This window comes from Anolis carolinensis, chromosome 2 (assembly GCF_035594765.1).
Source record: "Anolis carolinensis isolate JA03-04 chromosome 2, rAnoCar3.1.pri, whole genome shotgun sequence".
NCBI classification, from domain to species: Eukaryota; Metazoa; Chordata; class Lepidosauria; order Squamata; family Dactyloidae; genus Anolis; species Anolis carolinensis.
In genome coordinates, this window is record NC_085842.1 from 262,472,124 (window position 1) to 262,497,436 (window position 25,313).

The following is a 25,313-nucleotide window of genomic DNA, read 5'->3' on the forward strand; positions in this document are numbered from 1 at the left end:
AGGAGCAAAGGGAACAGGAGCAAAGGGTCATTGTTTCCTCCTTTCTGTTGAAATTGTCCACATGCATGTGGATTTCAGTGACTTTTCCGTGTAGTCTGACATGGTGGCTGCAGAGTGAAAAAGAAACTTCTGCCAATTGTGGAAACTATTGTCCTTTGTCAGGAGACACTGACCTGAAAAGTCATCTCCAAGGACAAAAATGTCAACCTCTCCCGATTTTTTTTTCTGACTCTAGGCCTGATCCAAAGCAAGGCTCAGTCCGTGGTCTCCGCTTGCGAGGCAGCAACGACGGCGATTGGGAACTCCCTCTGCGCCGCCTTCTTCTGCCCAGCGTCGGCGAGCAGGAAGCGCGCCTGCGCGGCTCTCTCTTCCCAGCCAGCCAGCCAGCAACTAACTCCTCCGAAGCTGACACTGTGGCAGAAGGCGGAGCGGAGGGAGCCTGCCGTTTGGCCAGCCGGGAGAGGCGGAGATGGGGCGCATCGGGTGGCAGCCGGGGGCCTTGGCCCTGCTGAGCCTCCTCTTGTTGTGCCTCTCCGGGGCCGAGGGCTTCAGGAAGAGAGGACCCACCGTGACCGCCAAGGTGATTATCCACCCAGCTCTCTCTCTCTCTCTGAGTGGCTTCCGAAGAGAGCAAAGCACTAGCCTTCTCCCAGACCCTTTCTGCCCCGAGCCGCTTGCTTGGCCTTGGCTCGGGTGGGATTTCCACGCAGAAACCCTCCCCACTTGGCTGCTGCGCCTTTAAGGTTTGCGTGGCAGAAGTTTCCCCTTCTACTGGGAAGATTCAATGGCATCTTTTGGTTCCTAATCTAATCTCTGAGCACCAAAGTTAGCTCTTAAAGGAGCAGCTTGTTTTATCTTTTTAGATAAGCATTGCCTCCTTCTTTATTATTTTTTTTTATCAATTTCTCATTACAGTCGAGTCTCACTTATCCAAGCCAAATGGGCCGGCAGAAGCTTGGATAAGCGAATATCTTGGATAATAAGGAGGGATTAAGGAAAAGCCTACTAAACATCAAATTTGGTTATGATTTTACAAATTAAGCACCAAAACATCATGTTATCCAACAAATTTGACAGAAAAAGTAGTTCAATGCACAGTAATGCTATGTAGTAATTACTGTATTTACGAATTTAGCACCAAAATATCATGATATATTGAAAACACTGACTACAAAAATGGCTTGGATAATCCAGAAGCTTGGATAAGCGAGGCTTGGATAAGTGAGACTCTACTATACTATAAATACACACCACAATCCTTTTCATACAGAGGGATTTGATCAGGCATGGGCAAACTTGTGCCCTCTGGGTATTTTGGACTTCAACTCTCACAATTCCTAACAGCCGGTAGGCTGTTAGGAATTGTGGGAATTGAAGTCCAAAACACTCGGAGGTCACAAGTTTGCCAATGCCTGGATTAGATATACAGTAGAGTCTCACTTATCCAACATAAACGGGCCGGCAGAACGTTGGATAAGCGAATATGTTGGATGATAAGGAGGGATTAAGGAAAAGCCTATTAAACGTCAAATTAGGTTATGATTTTACAAATTAAGCACCAAAACATCATGTTATACAACAAATTTGACAGAAAAAGTAGTTCAATACTCAGTAATACTATGTAGTAATTACTGTATTTACGAATTTAGCACCAAAACATTGAAAACATTGACTACAAAAATGTGTTGGATAATCCAGAATGTTGAATAAGCCAATGTTGGATAAGTGAGATTCTACTGTACATATACATACATACACATGTATATAACAGAGATCCCTCTGCATGTAAGGGATTGTGGTGTGTGCTTGTCATCGCACAATGTAACACACTTTTTGTTCCTGGGTTATAAATGTCATTTCCTAATTGGTTTCTGTCATAAAAATGTGGAAAATGTTTATTAACTTGCAGCACATTTTGCAGTAGTTTTTCAATGACTATCTAATCCAGTCTTAACCCACTCAACATATTGTCGGAGGCTTTCATGGCCAGAATCACTGGGTTGCTGTGAGTTTTCTGGGCTGTATGGCTATGTTCCAGAAACATTTTTTCCATCTATGGCAGACATCCTCAGAGGTTGTTGGCGAAACATCAGGAAAGAATGCTACTGGAACAGGGCCACACGCCTGGAAAACTCACAGCAACCCAGCAAGTCAACATAGTTTGTGACGGACACAAAAACAAAGTTTCTGGAATCATAGAATCATAGAATAGTAGAGTTGGAAGAGACCTCATGGGCCATCCAGTCCAACCCCCGCCAAGAAGCAGGAAATCTCATTCAAAGCACCCCCAACAGATGGCCATCCAGCCTCTGCTTAAAAGCCTCCAAAGAAGGAGCCTCCACCACAGTCCGGGAGAGAGAGTTCCACTGCCGAACAGCCCTCACAGTGAGGAAGTTCTTCCTGATGTTCAGGTGGAATCTCCTTTCCTGTAGTTTGAATCCATTGTTCCACGTCCTAGTCTGCAGGGCAGCAGAAAACAAGCTTGCTCCCTCCTCCCTATGACTTCCCCTCACATATTTGTACATGGCTATCATGTCTCCTCTCAGCCTTCTCTTTTGCAGGCTAAACATGCCCAGTTCTTTAAGCCTCTCCTCATAGGGAGAGTTGAGAGCTGGTTAGCTCTGGATACCATTATAGGAACTTCTAGATCCTCCAGGATGTCTTTATGGTATGCTGGAACCAGGCATCAGATAATGTAATGGTGTTTGGTTTTATCTATGATGCTCAGGAGCATATCACCCATGGAAATGGGGGTCTTGCTGTATATTTTGGATATTGTGTAGGAATCCTGTGTACAGCTGGCGGTGCAGTGGGTTAAACCCTTGTGCCAGCAGGACTGCTGACCTGAAGGTTGCCAATACAAATCCGGGGAGAGCATGGATGAGCTCCCTCTGTCAGCTTCAGTTCCCCATATGGGGACATTAGAGAAGCCTCCCACAAGGATGATAAAACATCAAAACATCCAGGTGTCCCCTGGGCAACTTCTTTGCAAACGGCCAATTCTCTCACACCAGAAGCGACTTGCAATTTCTCAAGTTGCTCCTGACATGAAAAAGAAAAAGTTAGTGGTCAAATAGTTTATCTAGAGCAAGGGAGGAGAAGCCATGTTTTCTAGCATTTAACAAATCCTTGAGAGTTTTAGTCCCTTCTAGAAATGGTTGTAATAAAAAGTGAATTTCAGTCGGCATCAGATCAGCAACAATTGATGAGGAACCCACATTTTCCTTTTCAAATTAGAATTTAAGAGAAATGCATTGAGTGATTAATGGATAGAGTTATGTGTCCTTGTAATATACTTATTATCTCTGTATAGTAGCATATGTAATCAATTTGGCAGTGTTTAACCATCTGTGCACATGTGCTCAGGGACCCCTACCTTTGACCCACAGTTCTGAAAAGTTCCTTTTGGTTCTTGAAGCTGGATCTTCTCACTGCTTTGCCACCTCTCCCTTGAGCTCTGTCTCTCTGACATGTTCAAGAAGTTCTTTTGGAAAAAGGTACTATGAGATCAGCCCAATATAAATCGTGGTCTTAAATACAATAAAAGATTGACATTCTGGTATCAATTAACACAGCTCATTCATCTCAGTTTAAGATTCCTTTGTGTTTTGCTTTTGAGACCATAGACAGTCACTGGATCCAGATCCATGCATTAGTTTTAGATAGGGTTTTTGAAAATCCCCCCCCCCCCCGATTTGTATAACAAACTATGCCATTTTATAACAGGTCTTGAGTATCCATATGTTTTGATATCGATGGAGGTTCCTTTGGATATTAAGAACCTACTGTCTATTTTTTTTTCAATTTCCTGCAAAAATTCACACCTGGGAAAGGGGGAAGGTTTGAAGGAGAAGGAATGGGCAAAATTCTTGCTTGTACCCTTCCAGTCATATGAGGCCCCACAAGATCAGAAGCTTTTGTATTTAAAGAAGTTCTCTTTGTCTGAATGGGCAGGAAATTCTGCATCCAACTCAGTTTGCTCCAACCTTTGTTTTAATTACAATCTATCATATTCACATTGATTCATGTTGATATCTTTCCTTTTATCCCAGGTGTTTTTTGACATACAGATTGGTGGCAAAGATGTTGGCAGAATCGTAATTGGTTTGTTTGGAAAAGTCGTACCAAAGACTGTAGAAAACTTCATTAAGCTTGCAACTGGAGAAGTAAGGTCTTTCCCGTCCGGTAAACAAAATGTGTATACATTCATTTTAAATATCTGCAGCTCTTTACGAAACATTTTTTTAAATGTAAGATCTGTTCATATGGTACTGTATTTTACTATTCATGGGGAGTGGACAGTCAACTCATCCTGACTATGAAAAATGTTAAGCTCAGTCTTCTACTTCTGTTTAGGTCTTGCATAGGGATTGTCCTCAGCATTGCACTGCACACAAAACCCCTGTTCCTTTAGTATAGCAATAGGTGCCTATTTATCCAAACCAGTAAAACCAAACCCTTAGTTTTATGAAGATATTAGGTTGGTTGGTTGGGTTTTTCATGATGGTGATGCTTTGATTGTGCTGAAGCCTATCAATTAATCTTTATTTCTATCCCACGCCATCTCCCCATGGAGAGACTTGGAGTGACTTACAACATAAAGCACTGAAAAAAAAAACTAAGATTCTCTTTTTCAACCTCTAGATTTTTGGCATTTTAGAATGCCAAACAATGCAGTACCATCATGAGACCCTGAACACAATCCTATCTGTTTTCTAGTTGGACCTTAGTATTTTGAATGGACTTCGTATTAAAAATGACATGAGATTTATTCAGAGTGAAATTAAGATGAATATATGGACTAGAATCCCATCAATATCACATGCTGGTATCACCCCTGCTTATGCCAGTGTTGGTATGTTTGGGGACATTGCCAAATGATGTATCCAGTAGATATGGGCCTGAAATCTGTCTCATCTGTTTGATTCGTGTTTCCGTTTCATACTGTCCATTCGGATGGCACGGAATGGGAAGGCCCCTCCTGAAATAAAAATCAACTCATTATGAAAGGCAGTTGGAGTGCTCCTTACTCGGCATTCGGCTGTAGGCCCTGTGAGGCCCAGGCACGTAGGCCGAAAGCCTGCATCCATAGGCCTCGCAGGGTCTGCTGCAGACTCTGTAGCCGAGCACCCAGTAAGGAGTGCTCCTTATTCAGCACTCAGTTGCAGAGTCTGCAGTAGACCCTGCGAGGCCTGGGTGCATAGGCCCAAAGCCTGCACCCATAGGCCTAAAGCACCCAGGCCTATGTGTGCAGACTTTGGGCCTACGCACCCGGGCCTCCCAGGGCTTGCAGTCAAGTCCCGAGTAAGGAGCGCTCTTTACCCGGCACTCAGCTGCAGAATCTGCAGCAGACCCTACAAGCCCCTGGTGCGTAGACCCAAAGCTTGCACCCATAGGCCCGGGCACTTTGGGCCTAAGGGTGAAGCCCGCCCCCAATAATAGGCTGAAAGGAAATTGATCTTTTGGCACCGAAGACGGAAGAACAAATATCTGCCCTCCGGATTTTGGGAGTCTCCATCGAAATGGATCAGGGCCTTTACCGAAAGCCAGGGCATAAAACAGATCAAGGTTTGCCCCGAATGCACATGACTAGTATCCAGTATCTCCTTCCTTCAGTTCTCAACAATGTCAACTTCCTTCAGTTCTCAACAACTGCATCCCCTAGCCAGAGTCTGCCTGCGTGAGTAGACCAGTCTGTATCCCTGGAGGTTGCTCCTTTTCTTGGGCCTACAGTGGTGATTGGAATGCATTCAGGCACATCCCTGCTACCACTCTGGAGGAAGGAGCTCCACCGATATGGCACAGCCTGCTGCGGTTGCACAGCCAAAGGAAAGGAAAAGAATTAACAACATCCGCCTTCTGGGTAGCCAGTTGAAGTATGCTGATGGAAATTTGCACTTTGGCAGTGGTTTACTTAGATCTTTGCCATTAAGCAATTTAGAGGAAATAAAGCAAGAAAATGCAAGAAGCAAGACTACTGTGGTGCAGCCATTTCATGAGTAGAGAACCAACATCAGTAGCACAAACAGCATCGGAGATTGCAGGACGACGACCACGTGGACAGCCCAAAGAAAAGATGGATGGGCACCATCAACGAAGACATGCGTGCTGCCAACCTGAGACCTGAGGATTCTCAAAACAAAGCCCTGTGGAAACAACAGCCACAATGCTAACCCCTCCATTGGGAAAATAGCTTAGAAAGAAGATAGTGTAAAGTGCATGTGGACTCTCCTGGAAAAAAAACTGTAATCCAAAGGCAGCCTGACAAAGGCAGGATGCAATCCTGCCTAAAAAGTAATTTTGTTGCTCCTGTCTTTCCACATACAAGGCTATGTAAACTTTATATGCAGCTATTTGCACCCATACAATTAACGATCCATGGCTTGAATAATGTAATGGATTTTGGTACCCACAGGGTGACCTAAAATCAAACCCCAGCAGACACTATGGGCCCACTTACAATTCAGTGCAACACAAAGGGAGATAAGTACAACTGAGGTTAAGAGATTACACATAACTTACTCATTCTTTGTAGGGGGACATTTAATCTAAACAGTTGTCTTTTGACCATTTTGTGCATGTAACAAATTACTACTCCACAGCAATGTAATTATGTACTTTGTCTTTCAGAAAGGCTTTGGCTACAAAGGAAGTACATTTCATCGTGTGATCAAAGATTTTATGATTCAAGGGGGTGACTTCACAGCTGGAGATGGCACTGGAGGTAACACTGGTTTCTTTATACATAAAATGCATGCATAAAATATAAATAAAACAAGCAGAATTGCTAAAATGCTAGGAAAATTGGAATCAACAAGATGGAAGAGACCAAAGAGACCATAAAGGCTATCCTATGTAACTCCATTCTATCACGCAGGAAACACAGAATCAAAGCATGATAGATGGCTATTCAGCCTCCATTTTAAAGCTCCAGAGAAGGAGACTACACCACACTCCCAGGAAGCACATTCCACTGTTAAATGGCAATTACCATTATGAAGTTCTTTCTAATATTTAGAAATTGTGGAATCTCTTTTCCTTCCATTTGAATCCATTGCCCCATGTCCTAGTCTCTCGAACAGCAGAAACAAGCCTGCCCCCTCCTCAATATGACATTCTTTAAAATATTTAAACATGATTATCATGTCCCCTCTTTACCTTCTCTTCTTTAAGATGAAAATTCCCAGATCCTAAGCCATTCCTCATAGTGCTTGGCTTCAAAACCATTTTGGTAAACTCTGGCAGGGGAAAGGGTAAGCTAAAGAAAAAGCCTTGGTGGATAAAATGTAACTGCATTTTTTTCATATCTTGGAATAATATGCTATGATTTATTCCGGTGTTACATAGCTTGTCGAAGTCTAGTGACTGATGCAGCAATCTGTTTAGAAACTGTCTTTCAGCTGTTTTCATGGCAGAAGCAGTTTAGGAGTTATCCAAAGGTGTGGGTGTTGCTTTTTCCAAAATTTTTGCATTTCCTTATTATCTCGGCTACACTGAATGCTTTGTTTTCCAGGAAAGAGTATCTATGGAAACAGGTTTCCAGATGAAAACTTTAAACTGAACCACTATGGTATTGGTTGGGTCAGCATGGCTAACTCTGGTCCACATACTAATGGTTCCCAGTTTTTCATTTCTGTGACGAGGCCTGGCTGGTTAGATGGAAAGCATGTTGTTTTTGGAAAAGTCATTGATGGCATGGTAGGTTATCAAAATGTTGCTTTGACCGTAGCTTATTGTAACTATAAAAGCATAGGAATTGTCTACTCCAGTTTTTGGTCTACAGTATCTATTTTATAGGCACTCAATAGTTCTGTAATACATTCTGACTTAAACACATCTGGGTACCTGTTGTGAAAGGGGAGAAGGCAGCTAGCCAGTTCTCCAAGCTTTTGTAATTACTCGAATCAACTGGGATTCATCTGGGATTGACTTTTGAAGACTGCTCACATGACATTTAGTTCAAAATATGGCTATTATGTTATTGACTATGGACAGTTGTTGGGAATGTATTACAAATAGTTAGACAATTTCCATCCTGTCAAGCATGGTTAAGTGCTGATGCTTACCTTTAAAGCCCTATATGAATGGGGAATTAGGCAATTTAAGAAACCACCACTCATTATCAGAGCTTAGAAATGTTAGTGCTAATACTAGCATGTTTATGTTAAATACTGTAATTAAAAAAATTACTGACATTGAATAAATAAGAGAAATTAGTAAAATTAGTTATGTCACATTAATCATAATTGCCATATGTAATTTTGAATTTAAAACTCAGGTTTCATTTTGAGTGGCCAGTCCATATAGATAGGTTCAGACTGGAGACTCTCACAGTGAAGGAACAATTATCAAGATCCTGCATTGTGAGTTGTATGTATTTCATATAGCTCTGTTGCTACATGTCTCAATGCTTATTATCCCCCAAACTCATCTTGTAAACTACACCTCCTCCAACACAGCTGTTCCAGGCTGTGCAACTATTTTCCTTTTTTCCTGAACGTGTTTGAGATGTCCTTGCCATTGTTGTCCTTGCAATATGTCCAGCTAAAGGAGAATAGTTACTCTCCAACAACCTAGAATAACTGTGTTGAGAGTGGCTGAGTGCCTTACAAGATGGGATTTGGTGGGGCTTTTGGCAAATGCATGATCAGAAGACAATTTCAAGCTATGCACCTGCCAAAAATTGAGTTGCAATGGCATATGTTGAATTTACACCAAGGGCACAGGAGCAGGTTCTTTATTTTGGCAGGGATAGGGATGCCATTGTGTAAAATAGAGAACACAGTCAAGATTTAAGTGAAATTTCATGACATTGTTACTACTTGCCTTTGGCATGCCTGAAATCAAATAGGATATCAATATTTTCCTTGGAATTAAAAAATCCTCTCTCTCTCTCTCTCTCTCTCTCTCTTTCTCTCCCTGTAGTCAGTAGTGCATGCTATAGAACTTCAGCCAACAGATGAACATGACCGTCCCCTTCAAGACTGTGTGATTGTTAACAGTGGAAAAATAGATGTAAAAGATCCATTTGTGGTTGAAGTAGATGACTGGACAAGTTGACAGCAATATCAGCAATTGGAACTACAATGGCTTCTCCTCTGGGTAAACCGTATGAAAGACTATTATCCGAAACTGTTTTTTCAAAGAGAATACAGTAAACCTACTGAAATACCTGGCTATCGAATCAACAAACATATGAAACCCTGTGCTGCTGTCTCAGGAGAGTTTTATATAAAAAAGTCAAATATATCATGAAATATATGTAAGTGGTTAAAATGGAAATTTTTCCTATTGTTTGTTCATACATGAACTCCATGTATCATATCCTCTGGCACTCTTTGTTTACACCAGTAAATGACCTGACTGATAAAATTGGTTTATAACACTTGACTTAACAAACTTAAAAATATTTCCTGCTAAAGAGAATTAAAATTGTATTCAATTAACTCCTCTAAATCCACATACGATGTTGTTTTCCTAGGAATCTCCAAAACGTTTCTATTTTAGCTATTTGACACAGCATTAACTCTGCTTAAAGTAAAGTAAGAATTGTAATCTTCTTTCACACATCCTTTATGGAAGCCCTTCCTCTGACAATCGGGTTTGTTTGTTGAAAAGAAAGATATGCAAAATGTTTTACATACAGTATTATGGTCACAATGGGAGCTGCGGCGGGTTAAACCCTTGTGCCGGCTGGACTGCTGACCTGAAGGTTGCCAGTTTGAATCTGCGAGATGGGATGAGCGCCCGTCTGTCAGCTTTATCTTGTGGGGACATGGGAGAAGCCTCCCAGCAGGATGGTAACACATCCAGGCGTCCCCTGGGCATTGTCTCTGTAAACGGCCAATTCTCTCACACCAGAAGTGACTTGTATTATGTTCTCAAGTAGCTTCTGACACGATAAAAAAAGGTCACAATTACATTATGTTACCACAAAGAGTCATTTTGTTTATTCCTAATGTGTTTTTATACTTCATATAGACATTAAACTTTTTTCTGTAAGAACCTATTCTTGTTTTCTAAAACCAATGCCTTATTTTGTCATGAAGCAATCATTACCTTATAAAGATGTAAAGTTGTAGCCATTTTCTTGGTCCAATAAAAACACACTTAGATAAACTAAGTCTTAGAATAGTATGTGCTGGAAGGCACAATCTGATTCGTGATTTTGTAAAATGGATAGTAAGTTACCATTTGTTAACAAAATGTCTTTCTGGCTGTTCTTATTAGAAGACCTCAGTGCCATTTATTTCTAGGTAACACATTTATTTGAAATACGTACTACATTTATTCCCAAACAAGCAAGTATTCTGGAGGCATGAGAAAGCTGATCAAGGTCCAAGTGCAAATGTATCTTCTTTAAACCCATAATCTCAGCCATAAGTTGTTGCAGTAGTGAAATGTGCTGAAAGATGGAGCTAGTGCACTTAATCGTTTGCTAGACCTAGATAGGCAGGCAAGCAGGCAAGAAGTGCATTGAAAAAGCAGTTTACTCTTGACAGAGGTAATTGAGAATTTAATGACCAAAATGCAACAGTTTGCAGGTGTTCCACCACCATTACAGTAGACCTTCTTCCCCTCTTCTCAGGGCTGTAGTGGGAAGACCAGGTCACCCTCCTCCTGTGCCAGATCATTTCTGGATGGACAAGCTGCGCCTTTTCACTCTACACCAGTATAGCACTGTGATTCTACTTTCATGGACATAGCTATGTTCTTTGGGGTTTGTGGCTTGATGAGACAGAGGTCCCTGTGGCTGAGAATTTTAAATAGCTCTCCTTGAACTGCAAATGCCAGAATTTCATAGGGCGTTCCTATGACTGCACTCTGTGTTGTGTAAAACAGCAATTTGGATTTGATTACAACTTTAAAATTCAAAATATATCCTCATCAAAATATTATTGGTTTTTCAGATAAACCTGGCAGTGACGAGGCTATAATATAAATGCCAGATTAACAAAATAGTACAAAAAGGAAAAAGAGTTTCAAATAGGAAGAGGTCAATTGAGAATCTGATTGAGGACAAGTAGGAAAAGTGAGAGCCCACACTACAGAGTTTGGCACTGAGTTTGGAAGACTTAAGGAAGGCAGTTGATGGTTCAAACATGGAGGTTTTTCATTTCACAGGGTTACCATGAATACAAATGGATTTGGTAGCAAAACACCACAAAGAAACACTGGTTGATATTAATGTTTTATTTTGAGTTTTAATATATTATAAACATTGCTGGATTTCTATCATCATCATCTACATTATGTAATTTTCCATATCTCAGCTATGTAGCACAGAAGCTAAGAAACCCTGTAACTGAATTGTGATGAAGTTTAACAGGAGGCCAACAAGAGTTCCCAATGAGCATTAGTGCCCAAAGAGTGTTGGAACACAATGAGCATCGGGACCAGTGCCACACACATCTCATTGTGAGACTGTCCCTTTGTGCATCAGTCCCATTGTACAATTGTCACTTCACCGGCTCTGTTACGTCCACTTACAAAGATGTAGCTCCCCAACAGGACTCTGGTTCATATGCTTAGTTTCATTTAGACAGTTGATCTCTGAGCAATGACAAGATTATTGTTTGCAAACTTGTTTTCATTTACGGAATGATGTAGATCAATTCACATGGGGATGTTATGCTAAACAAGCATATCGTGTTATCTGGAAGCACAAGGATTGTGGCCAGGGTCCTGAAGTAAATTAAAGTTATATTTGAACCCAGTTTCAGGCCTTTAAACATTTCCCTCCATCTTCCATAATGCAGATATGTGACATCAGAAATACAGATACAATTAGCTTATATTGCATTTCCAGTTTTGGCAGTTTGTTTCTTAAGCTTTATATTATTTCAGTCTTGCACACTAGAATTTCATGAGCACCCACTGCCAGCAGTGGATACTACATCGAGAAAAAATGCTTTATGTAGTCATTTTATTACCAAAAAATAATAAAATAAAATATATGATGAATGTTATTAGTGTAATACTCAGTACATTAGAGTCTCACTTATCCAACTCTCGCTTATCCAGTATTCTGGATTATCCAATGCATTTTTGTAGTCGATGTTTTTAATCAATCATGATATTTTGGTGCTAAATTCATAAATACAGTAATTACTACATAGCATTATTTTGTATTGAACTACTTTTTCTGTCAAATTTGTTGTATAACATGATGTTTGGTGCTTAATTTGTAAAATCATAACCTAATTTGATGTTTAATAGGCTTTTCCTTAATCCCTCCTTATTATCGAACATATTTGCTTAACCAATGTTCTGCCGGCCCGTTTATGTTGGATAAGTGAGACTCTACTGTATATGACTGTCAGTAGTTTTATTTCAATATCTAGAGTTCAGTAAATAAATTAATCAGAGTTGCCATTTTGTCCATTCATAATTTTTAAAGCAGCCCTATTAGTGACACATAGATGTTAAAAGGAGTTCCATCATTAAATATAAGTGTTTCCACATCCCACTGTTTTGAGTTTTACTAAAAATTGAGCTCAAGGAGCGGAATTTGAATGTACTTTCGTTACTCTCTATGTCGAAATCCATTTTCTACCTTGGTTGTAGGTGAGAATAAAACAATCCACGAAGAACACCTTCAATAACTACATTTGGAAAGTCATCTGGAAAAAAGAGAGAGAAGAAAAACTGCTTTCTTACATATGTCAATACAATATAAATGTTTTTGTAGACCTTAACAAGGAAAGGCCCAGTGTAATTTAGGATATTGCATCACCACCGTGTTTATCTACGCTCAGAATTGTGTTATTAGTAATGCTGTTTCAGCACTAAACCCACTTTAGTGGAGCACTGGGCATTGCTTGAATGCTCTGCCAGATTTGTAGCTTATTGATTTAAAGGGATGTTCTAATACTTAATGCTGCTAGGCTCCAGCTCTTTATCTGAATCTTTTCTCACAAGGAAGATGGATTACACTGGCAATTCAATTTCTAACAAAATCTCAATACACTTGAAGGAATTCCAAGATTTCTACTGGGAATACTTCACAGCAGTTTTTCCATTGTAGTTTACAGCAGTGTTTAGTCCAAGTTGACTGGAAGAGGCTTTATATACCATCACAGAAGCATCCCTAGAGCAATGAGCTGAGCCAACATAAAAGGACCAGTTTCTTACATCTAAAGGAAGGGATGGTATTTCTGAAACCAAGGGATGGTAATCATCACAACAGATACACTAATGGAAATGATATACTAATAGAAAGATGATATTCCCTGGAGAATGTCAGAAAGGCGCACATAATCTCTCCCTCTGTGCATGTAATATAGTGCTAAAAGAAAATGAATCTGTTCGATTCTAAATTGCAATATATTATATGTGGCGTGTGTGTGTATGACAGACATTTATTCTCTTTGCACTTTGTGTTCACATTTTCACTGAATCTATGTTGATTCTAGGCAGAACTACATAAAAACAAATTACTGTATTTCTTCGATTCTAAGATGCATCCCCCCCATATAAAAATCTCTACAGCTGAAGTGTGTTTTAGAATCATAGGTCTTTGGGTGTGTGTATATATACATACATACATACATATTCTTTAGAAATGTTTGTGGTACTGAAGTTAGTGTGTGTCTTACAATCGATAGTGTCTTACAATCAAAGATATATAGTAATAGACACTGCAACAAAGGCATGTATTTACAAATATTGATCAATTACTACTATCCAGCAGTACACAATTTACTGCATATTTGGGAGGGTATGATCTGAACAATGCAGTTAGTTAAAAAATCTGAATTTTCCAAACCCATATCTGCCTTTACAAAAACACATTACTGACAAATATTGAGGGTGGCAGAGGCATGGCTTGGGACAGTTGGAAGATGCAAGGTAGCTTCCTTGTCTTACTCTTTCAGCCCTGCTAAAGCAGTTCAGGACTTCTATCCCTTTCTTTCTGACTCTGCTCAGAACTTTATCATTCTCAGTATATGTAAAGTACAAAACAATGCAGAAAATTGGAAAAAGAGAGGCATGTAAAGCTACTTTGAAATATAATCTGATATTTCTACCTTGTTTAACATCCTTCACATTGTTCAGAGACCAGGCAACACCTGGCTGGATGGTTTCTGTGAGATCTGTTTTGCACTCCAAAATAAGATGATTGGAATAAATGGAAGTTCCAATATTTAGAATATACATAAAGTATGGCATGTTTTCTCTGGTACTGAAGTTGGAGAAATTGTATGTGGAGATAAAAGAGTGAAGACTCCCTTTCTCTCACACTGCAGCATTGCTTATGACTATGCTCTGTCACATTTTTTGGGAGTAATAAAATAATGTTGTGAGTTCTAAGCATGGACCTTTGACATTTATGTGTAGTATGGCTATAACTCCCAATAAACACAATTCGCTTGAGAACACTTTGTTGTTTTTCTCTCTTATAAAAACCTCATTTCTCTGCTATTATTTTATATAACAAAGAAGTCGCAACTCCTGATACCATGCCAAATTATTCGAATTGGGGCTCAGCATGCATTAATAACAATGTGGTTGTTGTGGTGCAGGGTCAGATCAGTAAAGAGCTGTTAACAGATGACAGGTTTGATTACCATTGGCTGTAGGCAAGACATATGGATCCCTTAGGAACAGCAGCACAGGCTGGTGGGACAGTTTGCTAGAAAGGTCAAGAACAGGAATGTCAGCATCAAGGGATAGTAAACTGAAGACACTACAAACTAGCTTTGATAGAGTGAGAGGGTAGAGCTATGTATAATCCTTATTTATATAATCCAGCTTGATTAAAAAGGAAGAAAGCATTTTTGAGAAAGAAAGGTCAGATGCCATTCTAATAAGAGAATTTTCTCAGATGCAGATTTAGCCAAGATCAACGAGACTCATTCTATAACCAAACATAGGAATGCAGCTCTAAAATATACAATATTTTATATGCATGTACAGTATATAACTTGCTCTGGAACCATCTCACTATAAAGGACCTTCAGCAACTTAAAATGCCCCCCTTTCCCCTTTAAGACTCAACATTAATTTGTTTTAGCTGCCACAGATGCACAAAATAAGCAGTTGGGAACCTATGTGACAAACTAAAACTGATATTTAGATAGAATTCAGTGACATTTTACCCCCTAGGAGGATTTGAAATTTAAAACACTCAGTTGTCATGGTAGTTAATTTAGGCTGCAACAGGGCTTAAGTTACTAATTACTATTTTTCCCCATGATTTTCAATGGGCTTGCTCTCAGCATGATTCAATTCAATCCCATCCAATGATTTTAAGGGAAGAGTTTTAAAGCATACTTTAGATGGATTGTGCTCATTCTAAGAGTAAAAAAAATCCATAATAGCCTGATTCACAGATAGTGATATTTTTCTTTATCTTGGCACAGAAAACAACTTCAGAAGTACAATACATTTTATTTTTCTAGAAGCATTTCCAAATATGACTTAAAAATGCACAGTTATTCTAATTTCATATTATACAATATTTTTAAAGCATTTGCTTCCACTAAAACTGCTTACCTTGATTCTTCTGATTCTGTTTCTTCAAAAGAACTGGAATATTAAAATGCATGTAGAATAGTTTATATTGAGTAAATATGAAATTCTTACACATTACATTTTCAACAAAGGAAAACCAGTGTGAAAATAAATTGAGTATTTTCTGTTTATTTTTAAGATCACATTACATTTGATTATTGTAACAATGCTTCCAGTTGCCCAATAATTCTATATTATATTCAACTGGCATAAGGGTTTGTTTCAGAGAGTAGGATTCACAATTGTCTGCTAGTAGATCAGTCAAAGCCAATCATTTCCAGCAGTATAGCATTTATCATTTCAACCCATTCCGGAAATTGTATGCACCGAGGTGATCATAATGTTTTATGTCATCTCCTTGGAATCAGTTCTATTCAAAGGAATACATATATAAATATGTAGATAATATTGTACATTCTGTGAGAGCCACTTGAGTTATAAGTATCTATGAAAACTCCCATGGAATCAAGTATTCTTCCACAGCATTGTCAGGCTATCTGATAGCAATTTCCCTCTAATATGTCAGTAACCAGTACTACATTTGTACCATTGGCTTCAAATGTACCTTTCTTTCCTGGAAACTCCCTGGAGCAGCAACCATTGGATTGCCAGTGGTTCAAGGATGACAATTTTGAGTAGCACTGCTCTACCATAGACATGAATAAAGTGAGTAGCATTCCAAACCTACTCTAAATAATTTTACCCCAGTTTTTTACTCCATAAAAGAGTCAGTCAATGTGGACTATAAAATATAAAAAAGCAAATAACTAATATTTAATGACAATAACAGCAACAAACATTGCTGTTCATGTATAAAATAAGTAAAATAAGTTGTTTTGATTCTTCAGCAAAACAAAGCAATGGACTGTCTTTCCAAATCTTTTCTGGCCTTTTTAAAATGCATGCGTAAAATGAAATTAGTCCTGCAAGTATGAAGCATCTATTTTTAAAAGTTAAGTTGTATCAGAGGGTATATAACTAGTTCATTTGTATGTTGCATTGTGAGATTTAGGTAAAATTCTTACCCACAACTTTCTGCTTTGGGGAGAGAAGGAAAATGACGCACGTTGAGGAAGTCAAGAAAAATTTTGGGAAGCTCTTCATTATCCAAAATAATACTCTACAATAAAAAAATAACCAAATCAAAGTAATGCACATTAAAAAAACAAGCACATTTTCAAACAAAGGGGATGGTATATTTCTCTTTTTAAACGACACAGCCAGTAACTAAAACCACTTCATTTCTAGGATCTGAAAGACTCTCATCCATCATGGCAGTATGGGAGAGGAAGTCTCCTGAGTGTCTGGGGGTCTAGCTGGTTTCATTAATGAAAGATTCAGAGCATGTTAACAAGGGGAAGCTAGCGTTTGGCTTGACAGATCAGCTTACAATGCACTGGCTCATCTATAAACCTAGCAACCTAGCCAAAGTTCTGTAATGCAGACCCACAAGTTCTCTATGTGATGTTCAACAATATGGAGATTAAATGCTTGTGTTTCACAACAAATTGCAATCTACTGAAAGCATTACTTATAATCATTTGATTAGAAAACTATTAATTAGCAATAGATCTAACACAAAATAGAGAGAGAGAGATCTGACTATTCAATCACCAAGAAGCTCTGTTTTGAGAACTTTACAGAATTCAAATTTGAGGATAGTTATAAACAGAATGTATACTGTATTGTAAAGAGGGATGTCTTCATTCAGTGTACAAATCCTAATTAGCCAAGCAACTCATTCTCAACCTAATTCAACTCATAGATGTAATGGAAAAAAAACTATACAGGCTATTTAGAAGAACAGTAGGTCTATATATTACACAAGGGATTCATTCTAGGAGCCTTTGAATAATATAATTCTTGCCTAATATCTGAATATCTGAAAAATTGTACAATGCACAAAGTGTCCCCTCTTTGCTCCCTGACTGAAGGGACAGTAGCTGAAGGGATGATTCACATGCTGATGGGAGGACTCGCATGTTGGATGCAATCCGCTCCCTTCCTAGATGCCAAATTTGGTGGGAAGCCTGACTGCATGAAGCCATTCATCAATCTTCACTGAGAAAGAAGTTTGTCCCCTTCCTCTATGAAGAGAAATGACTGAAGCCATTGTGTTGTTTTTCTCTTCAGAGGAAAGAGTCTGTTTCCTTTCTTGATGGAATAGAAATGCAGCTGGGCTTCATTCTATTCTTTCTGGCAAAGAGATGGATGGAAGTCCAGCTGTATTTATGGCTGTCGATAAATGGTGCTTTCTTGGTGGACAGAGGTAATGGAAGCCTGACTATGTTTCTGTCCACAAAGGATCCTTCTAGACAGATCCTATATCCCAGGATCTGATCCCAGGTTTTCTGTTTATCCCAGATTATCTGTCAGTGTGGACTCATATAATCCAGTTTAAAGCAGAAAACCTGGGATCAGATCCTATAGGGCCTGTCTGGAAGGGCCCCAAGACAAGAATTGACTCATTTCTTGTTGGAGAAAGGTGTAGGGCTCTGCAGAGTCAGGCATTCTGCTATACAGTATTTTGCCCTGGGGGAGTGCTTTTGGGTACTCAGTGCAAGCATGGAGCAGATCTTTGCATATAACTGTGAAACCAGAATTTGCACAATACATGGGCCAAGATAGTAATATAAACACAGCAATAATGTTTTACAACATGCATCATCTAGGAAAGCATGTTCCATAAGTATTCCTCTTAAACAGTGGTTCTCAACCTGTGGGTCCCCAGGTGTTTTGGCCTAAAACTACCAGAAATCCCAGCCAGTTTAACAGCTGTTAGGATTTCTGGGAGTTGAAGGCCAAAACATCTGGGGACGCACAGATTGAGAACCAATGCTCTTAAACAATACTTATGTGCACATTTCCATTAAGTTAAATGAACAGCAATAACTTTCAATTTGTTAAGGATACACCAAAGAGTAGTTTTCCATTTATCTTGGACGAGAACACAAAAACATGAGGAAGCAGTGATAGCAGTCTTGTCCAATACAGTTCAGTGAAAGCTTCTCATTGATGCTGGCACATACTAAGAGCAATTTCCAACCTCCCGTTTCTGGGCAAGGTTCTGGAGCGGGTGGTTGCCACGCAGCTCCAGGAATTCCTCGATGACACTGATTTTCTGGACCGCTCGCAGTCTGGCTTCAGGCCTGGGCACAGTACTGAGACGGCTTTGGTCGCCTTGGTGGATGACCTCCGCAGGGAGCTGGACAGGGGGAGTGTGACCCTGCTGGTTCTCTTGGACATCTCAGCGGCTTTCGATACCATCGACCATGGTATCCTTCTGGGGAGACTCTCCGGGATGGGGCTTGGTGGCACGGTTTTGCTGTGGCTCCAGTCCTTCCTGGAGGGTCGTTTCCAGATGGTGAAGCTGGGGGACACCTGCTCGGACCCCTGGCCATTGACCTGTGGGGTCCCGCGAGGGTCTATCCTATCCCCCATGCTATTCAACATCTACATGAAACCGCTGGGAGAGGTCATCCGGAGTTTTGGAGGGCGTTGCCATCTCTACGCAGATGACACGCAAATCCACTACTCGTTTCCATCTGAATCCAAGGAAGCCCCTCGGATGCTGAACCAGTGCCTGGCCGCTGTGGCGGACTGGATGAGGAGGAACAAGCTGAGGATCAATCCTGACAAGACAGAGGCCCTCCTGGTCAGTCGCTCGTCGGATCGGGGTATCGGGTGGCAACCTGTGCTGGACGGGGTTGCACTCCCCCTGAAATCACAGGTCCACAGTTTGGGGGTCCTCCTGGATTCAGCGTTGACGCTTGAGGTGCAGGTGTCGGCGGTGGCCGGGAGGGCTTTCGCACAACTAAAACTCGTGCGCCAACTGCGACCATACCTCGTGATGTCTGACTTGACCACGGTGGTTCATGCCTTAGTTACCTCTAGACTGGACTACTGTAATGCGCTCTACGTGGGGCTTCCCTTGAAGATGGCCCGGAAGTTACAATTGGTCCAGCGGTCGGCGGCCAGACTAATAACTGGGGCGAGTTATAGGGAGAGATCCACTCCCTTGTTCAAGTAGCTCCACTGGCTGCCGTTTATTTTCCGGTCCCAATTCAAGGTGCAGACCATCACCTATAAAGCCCTAAACGGTTTGGGACCCACCTACCTTCGTGACCGTATCTCCTATCATAAACCTGCCCGATTCCTTCGATCGTCAGGGGAGGCTCTCCTGTCACCACTGCCAATATCTCAGGCCCGCCTTGTGGGAACAAGGGAGAGGGCCTTCTCTGCTGTGGCCCCCCGATTGTGGAACTCATTGCCCGGTGAGATTAGGAAAGCCCCCACACTAGCAGCCTTTAAGAAAGACCTGAAGACATGGCTCTTCCGTTGTGCCTTTGGAGAGTAATCACTACATACATCCCTTTTGCTGCTCTCCTTCAATATTTGTCCTCCATATCGCACCACCACTTTATGACTCTGTCCTCTGTGGTTTTTACTCCTACTTCCTTTCTCACCTCGAGTTTTAATCTAGTGTTCATGTGGCCCGCCCATGGTTTTATTGTTCTTTTGATCTTGTTTAATGTAGTGTATATTTTCTTTTATTGTGTTGTTTAATGTGCTATGATTTGTTGTTCTATTATATTTTGTTATATTGTATTGTTCTGGGCATGGGCCCATGTAAGCCGCCCGAGTCCCCGTTGGGGAGATGGTGGCGGGGTATAAATAAAGTTTATTATTATTTATTATTAAGAGCATCATAAAGCTGAAAGATTGTTGATTCCAAATCCTACAGCAAGTATGCCTCCACAATAATCAAATATTCAAAAGTTTCTCTTGTCATCGTTCATATCACATTGGGTGACATGAATGACCAGGTATGATAAAGATGTACCTCAGAAAAGTTTGAAGCTATATGTATTTCATAGTAAGAAATGAAAATATGAAGCCCATAGGAATTCTACTTTGTGATCCTTTTATGAGCTAAAATTAGGATATTTTCATTTCATCAGAAGGAAGAGATAAATGTCAACATTTATGACATCAAGGTGGTAATAAAAAAAGTAAAAGATGATAGCTGCTGAGAAATTACATGGTTCATCATGTATGGAAATGCTATGTGGACCATGAAAATATTTCTCATGATGGTAAACCACCATTATGGTAACTTTGGGCCAACTTGGCTGGAAAACAGGTCACAGCCATCTGACTTGAAGAAAAAGACAGGTGGCTCTGAAGCAGATCTCCACAATTTATGTCAATTGTTAGAGACAGGACATAAAGCCTTGGGATTCTGGCAGGTGCAAAGCCTTTCAGTTCACCTTTAAATGAGAATTCTGCATTAAATGTGTCTTCCATTTGCATTTTGTAAAATCAGCATTCTGCTGCTACAAAATTCATCTTGCTTTGCATTCCAGTTATTCATGGAAGGAGGGGTGACGGAGGATGCAAGTCAAAAGGTATGTGAACTGCATAACAATAGACATTGTTTAACCAAACCACTAATAGTCACTAATCCAGATTTTGCAAGAGACTATCAAGAAAGCTATTCAGGCAATTAAGGACACTTTTAAATACAGGCAGAGTTAGCTTTAGCCTACCGAAACCATGCCTGGAAGCCTATCAGTGTCTTATCCACTAAAGATCCCCTATGGACGCACTTGGGCATTTTTTCCTGTTGCACAACAGCTGGATTCAGTTTAAATTTGCAAAAATGAAATTATGCATGGTTACAAACCAATATGCAGTTCACCTTTAGTTCCATAATTCACTAACTAGTAGATCCCTTTATAGATATAACTCTTTGTTAAAATAATTCTCGAACAAAGTAACAATTTTGCCAGAAAGTATTGGAAAATGTGAAAGGATTATTTGCAGTTCGGGACTTATTCTGCCCAAATGTCATGTGTGGTTTTGTGTGAGTGCAAGAATTACATTTTCTCTGAAGAAACAGAATTTTGTGCAGAAAATATTTCAGTGTAGAAATATCATATTCTGTGCAGAAAGTGCTATTGTTCAAGACTTATTATAGCTAAAATGTGCACCTGCTTTATATGTTGAAAATAGCATTTTCTATGAAAAAAGTGTTTCTACACCATTTTTATAATATTAATATTAATAAAAGTAATATCTACCCTTGGGGAAATAGGTGCAGGATAGAAGTAAAGTGTTGTTGTTATTGTTGTTGTTATTGTTATTATTATTTTATGCAAAACTCATGTATTCTTTGCAAAATGTGCTTGGAGGGATTCACACAAAAATCAATATGTAAATATTTTAAAATATTTTTTGCATCCCTATAGCTCTTGTGATGTCTGAAAACATACAGACAGACAATGAGGAAAGAGCGAAAAAACTGAACTTCTGCAACATACTATATTTCCCCAGGAAAAGCTATACTGGTTCTTCTTCCACAGACATCTTATTCTTATGTATAGAAATATTGTTTATATATTTCCCTCCCCCTCTCCATATATATCTATATAGATATCTATATATCACAAATATGGATTATTTCACACCAATATATTCTAAAGTCACAAGGTTCTATAGAATATATAGAGTTATGAAACCAAATTATACTTGGGCTAAATTATGAGTGATATATTTTCATTGTCCATGTTAGAAGAAAATATTAATGTTTTCCACATGACTAGTCATTTTTTTGTTCTGGTGTCTTAGAAACACTTCTAGAAATGTTTATCAGATTTTTTTTTTAAAAAAACAGTATCATATTATGTAATAAACCTCCTAAAATCCCAAGTTTTCTTCAGTACCTTCTCCGCTTCACAAAAACATATTCCCAGAGGATGGCATTGGTTAGTTGTGCATGTTCTCTCGGTGACATCCCAAATTCTTAATTGTCAGTTATCTTTTCTCCTTCAGTAAGTAAAATATAGTCACAAAATTGCAGAGGGACTTGTTCTGCCTTAACCTTAGCTAGATGCCATCATGCAGTGGAAAACAGTGCTAAAATATCACAGGGTAATGTTCTCCAGGATGGGAGACATATAAACAGCATAATGATTTCCCACGAGTTTCCTTTTTAAAAAATTGTCATGAAAGCCAGCATAAATGGTGACACTTCTTCACAAAGGACACCATGAAATCGAACCCTGGCATTCTAGTTAGGTCCAAACCTACTCATCAGCCAATTATAACTGTAGCTGAACAGCCTGCTGAAAACTTGGACAAGACCATTTCCCTAACCTTCTGAGAGAGCACCAGAGGATTGCATTGTTTTCACTGATTGATTTTCTTTTTAACACACAAAACAGCTCTAAAAATGCATCCCCTCCTCCCTAATCAACCAATCTAGTTCCCCAAGATCCACAACTGTAGTCAGACCAGAACACTCTTTGTGTTTTATACTAAAATGTTGGTGCTTTTTGAAGGTTTAAATCCCCTTTTTTGCAATCTTTTAGTTTGAAATGTCCTACTGTTAGGGTGAAAAAGTTCATGACAGTTTTTTCCTCTCTTCACAAGGAAAGATGCTTCACAATATCTAATTCAGTGGTGCTGCTAAAAATGGGGGAGAAAAAAAATCAATAAATCCTAGCTACAGTAAGTAGGCTGGAGCGTCAGCCTCCACTGGGACTTAAACCCACAGTCTTTATAGAACACTTTGTAGTATATATTCCTCTGTTTCCCTTGTCTTCAGCAGTCGTTTAAAGGGGTCTAACAAGGATTTTAAAAGTTAGCAAAAGAACATTATATATATATATATATATATATATATAGCCGTTTGGAATGTATTTTTCTATCTGAGACCGAACACTTTTAAGGTACATTTCTAAAGGGACAGCAAGCACATCTTGCTAATTCATATTTTCCTCTCTAGCACTGCAATACAAAATATTTTATTCTGTTTTGTTTTAAAAATAACAATAGATACAGTCAGTAGTAATTACACTTTATAGCTAGCATTTTGTACAATTGAAGAAAATAGTCACTGTACACATATTAGTGAAATTGTGATGAGAAAAGAAAGTTTCTACTTATAATCACACTTAAAACCAAAAATGAAAGGAGCATAAAAAATATTTCCAGTGAAACATTTGAACCAGAAATCAACCAAACTCAGGAGTGTATTAATGTATACACCCATGCAGCTATATATCCATGTATACAAACACACAGAGAGCCACATATTCTCAGAATATAGATACTATACATATCATTGGTCTTAGCAACTGCATACTTTGTTCTTTTGAACTATTTTAGTGGTTTGTGCAGGAAGGGTACCATTTAGAAGTTCATACAGAGAGAAAGTTTTCTCCTTATATTGTGTTAAGATCTCTGCATGCAATTGACCAATCAAAACACCAATCACATTCCTGTTCTTATTCGTCTTAGCATGAGTCCGACTCTCAAGAAAAAATGACAGGCCAATGGCCAAATGAGATGCTAACACACCTTCGCTTACAATACTAGAGAATAAAGCTAGTTCTGTAGCACAAAGAAAAGCACCCAAATGCTGAGCAGAACTGATATAATAAAGGGGAATAATCTTACCAAACAGGTAAGAAGCCATGCATATTAAGTAAATGAAGATATTATATGAAATGCAAACACAATATGTCACTTGAGGGAGAGAGACACAAATTCATCTCTACTAGAAAAGACTCACTGAATCAGCAGGATTTGGGTTCCTTTACTTTTGGGTGGTTTGCCAAGCAGGGTAGCGGCATTAAATCCACACTTACCATAGTCCGCACCTGACATTGTGTTTGAAACTATTAAGTCCATCTAAGTAGTGCTACTTTACACTGTTATCTCCTAAGAACATAACCAAATTTTAAGATTGTCAGGGGATGGGCCCCAGGTTGTGAATTCCCTTCTTTGTTTTCTCTTTCTGCCAGCAGACAAATTCCTTTATTCAGGCAGACTTATTTGGTAGAATGGGCTTTTAATAAGGTTGTGCTTATAATTTATTAGGCTTTTATGTATTAATGTATTGTTTTAACTGGTATTTAGCTTATCTTTGGTTTAAGTTCTGTTGCTTATAAGTTATATTTAGTTTATTTTATTTCATATTTCACTATGACACTTGTTTATTTGCTCCTGGCATTGAATGTTTGCCACTTTTGTTATACTTTAGAAACTGTCCTGAGAGGGTGGGATATAAATAAAGATGATGATGATGATTATTATTATTATTGACACAAAGACATAGTATGCAAACAAGATCTATGTGCTGGATTTCATATCCCAAAATCACAAGTTGAACACTTCCCAAGTGTTTAGGACTGTGATTATTATTATTATTATTATTATTATTATTATTATTATTATTATTATTATTTTATTATTATGACACAGCAAACAAGATAGATATGTTGGATTTCATATCACAAAATCACAAGTCGAACACTTCCCAAGTGTCTAGGACTGTGTGATGTATTATTATTATTATTATTATTATTATTATTATTATTATTATTATTATTATTTACTATGCTTTTATTGTTTTTATATTATTTTAACTTTGTTTTAAACAGTATTGTAGTGTAATTTTAAAAAAGTTTTAACAAATAATTGCTTTGCTGCATTCTGTTTAATCAGATGTAAATTATCTTAGATCCTATATAAGAAGAAAGATAGTATACTCATTAATTAGTCCTAATATTAACAAGGGGACCAAACCATAGACGTTGCATCCTAGTTTCAAGGCTCAATCATCTAATAGTTCATAAAGTTGAACTTTTAAAAATCACTTACTCTTTATACTAATGTATAAGTATAGAAATTTTAGTAAAAAAAAATCAATTTCCAAAACCTGGATTAACATATCTGTATTTTATCTGTATCTGCACTGTATTTTAATTCTTATAATAAAAAGTAACCAC

General features: G+C 38.9%; 2 protein-coding genes across 4 annotated transcripts in view; one reads left to right on the forward strand and one right to left on the reverse strand.

Annotated features, from left to right (window-relative positions):
- Positions 1 to 353: 353 nt before the first annotated feature.
- Positions 354 to 10,123, forward strand: ppic (peptidylprolyl isomerase C). Its single transcript, XM_003223015.4, has 5 exons — positions 354 to 580; positions 4,053 to 4,166; positions 6,631 to 6,724; positions 7,514 to 7,698; positions 8,926 to 10,123. The coding sequence occupies exons 1-5, from the start codon at positions 470 to 472 to the stop codon at positions 9,058 to 9,060; spliced, it is 639 nt and encodes a 212-aa protein (XP_003223063.2). The 5' UTR covers positions 354 to 469; the 3' UTR covers positions 9,061 to 10,123.
- Positions 10,124 to 11,178: 1,055 nt separating this feature from the next.
- The window catches only part of snx24 (sorting nexin 24), a 75,590-nt gene continuing 61,455 nt past the window's right edge, over positions 11,179 to 25,313 (reverse strand). For all 3 annotated transcript variants that reach the window (XM_062972148.1, XM_003222978.4, XM_062972147.1), the window contains 4 exons: positions 16,542 to 16,636; positions 15,499 to 15,531; positions 14,571 to 14,635; positions 11,179 to 12,623 (listed from right to left, as the gene is read on the reverse strand). In XM_062972148.1, the coding sequence (XP_062828218.1) occupies positions 12,553 to 12,623; positions 14,571 to 14,635; positions 15,499 to 15,531; positions 16,542 to 16,636 (264 nt within the window). In that variant the 3' untranslated portion in view covers positions 11,179 to 12,552. The remainder of the gene's footprint in view (positions 12,624 to 14,570; positions 14,636 to 15,498; positions 15,532 to 16,541; positions 16,637 to 25,313) is intronic.

Bases quoted from the DNA above. Each gene is read 5' to 3' on its own strand.
- ppic (XM_003223015.4), top strand. From the start codon at position 470: ATGGGGCGCATCGGGTGGCAGCCGGGGGCCTTGGCCCTGCTGAGCCTC. The intron at 4,167-6,630 runs GTAAGGTCTTTC...TTTGTCTTTCAG, and splicing joins TTAAGCTTGCAACTGGAGAA to AAAGGCTTTGGCTACAAAGG. The intron at 7,699-8,925 runs GTAGGTTATCAA...CTCTCCCTGTAG, and splicing joins GAAAAGTCATTGATGGCATG to TCAGTAGTGCATGCTATAGA.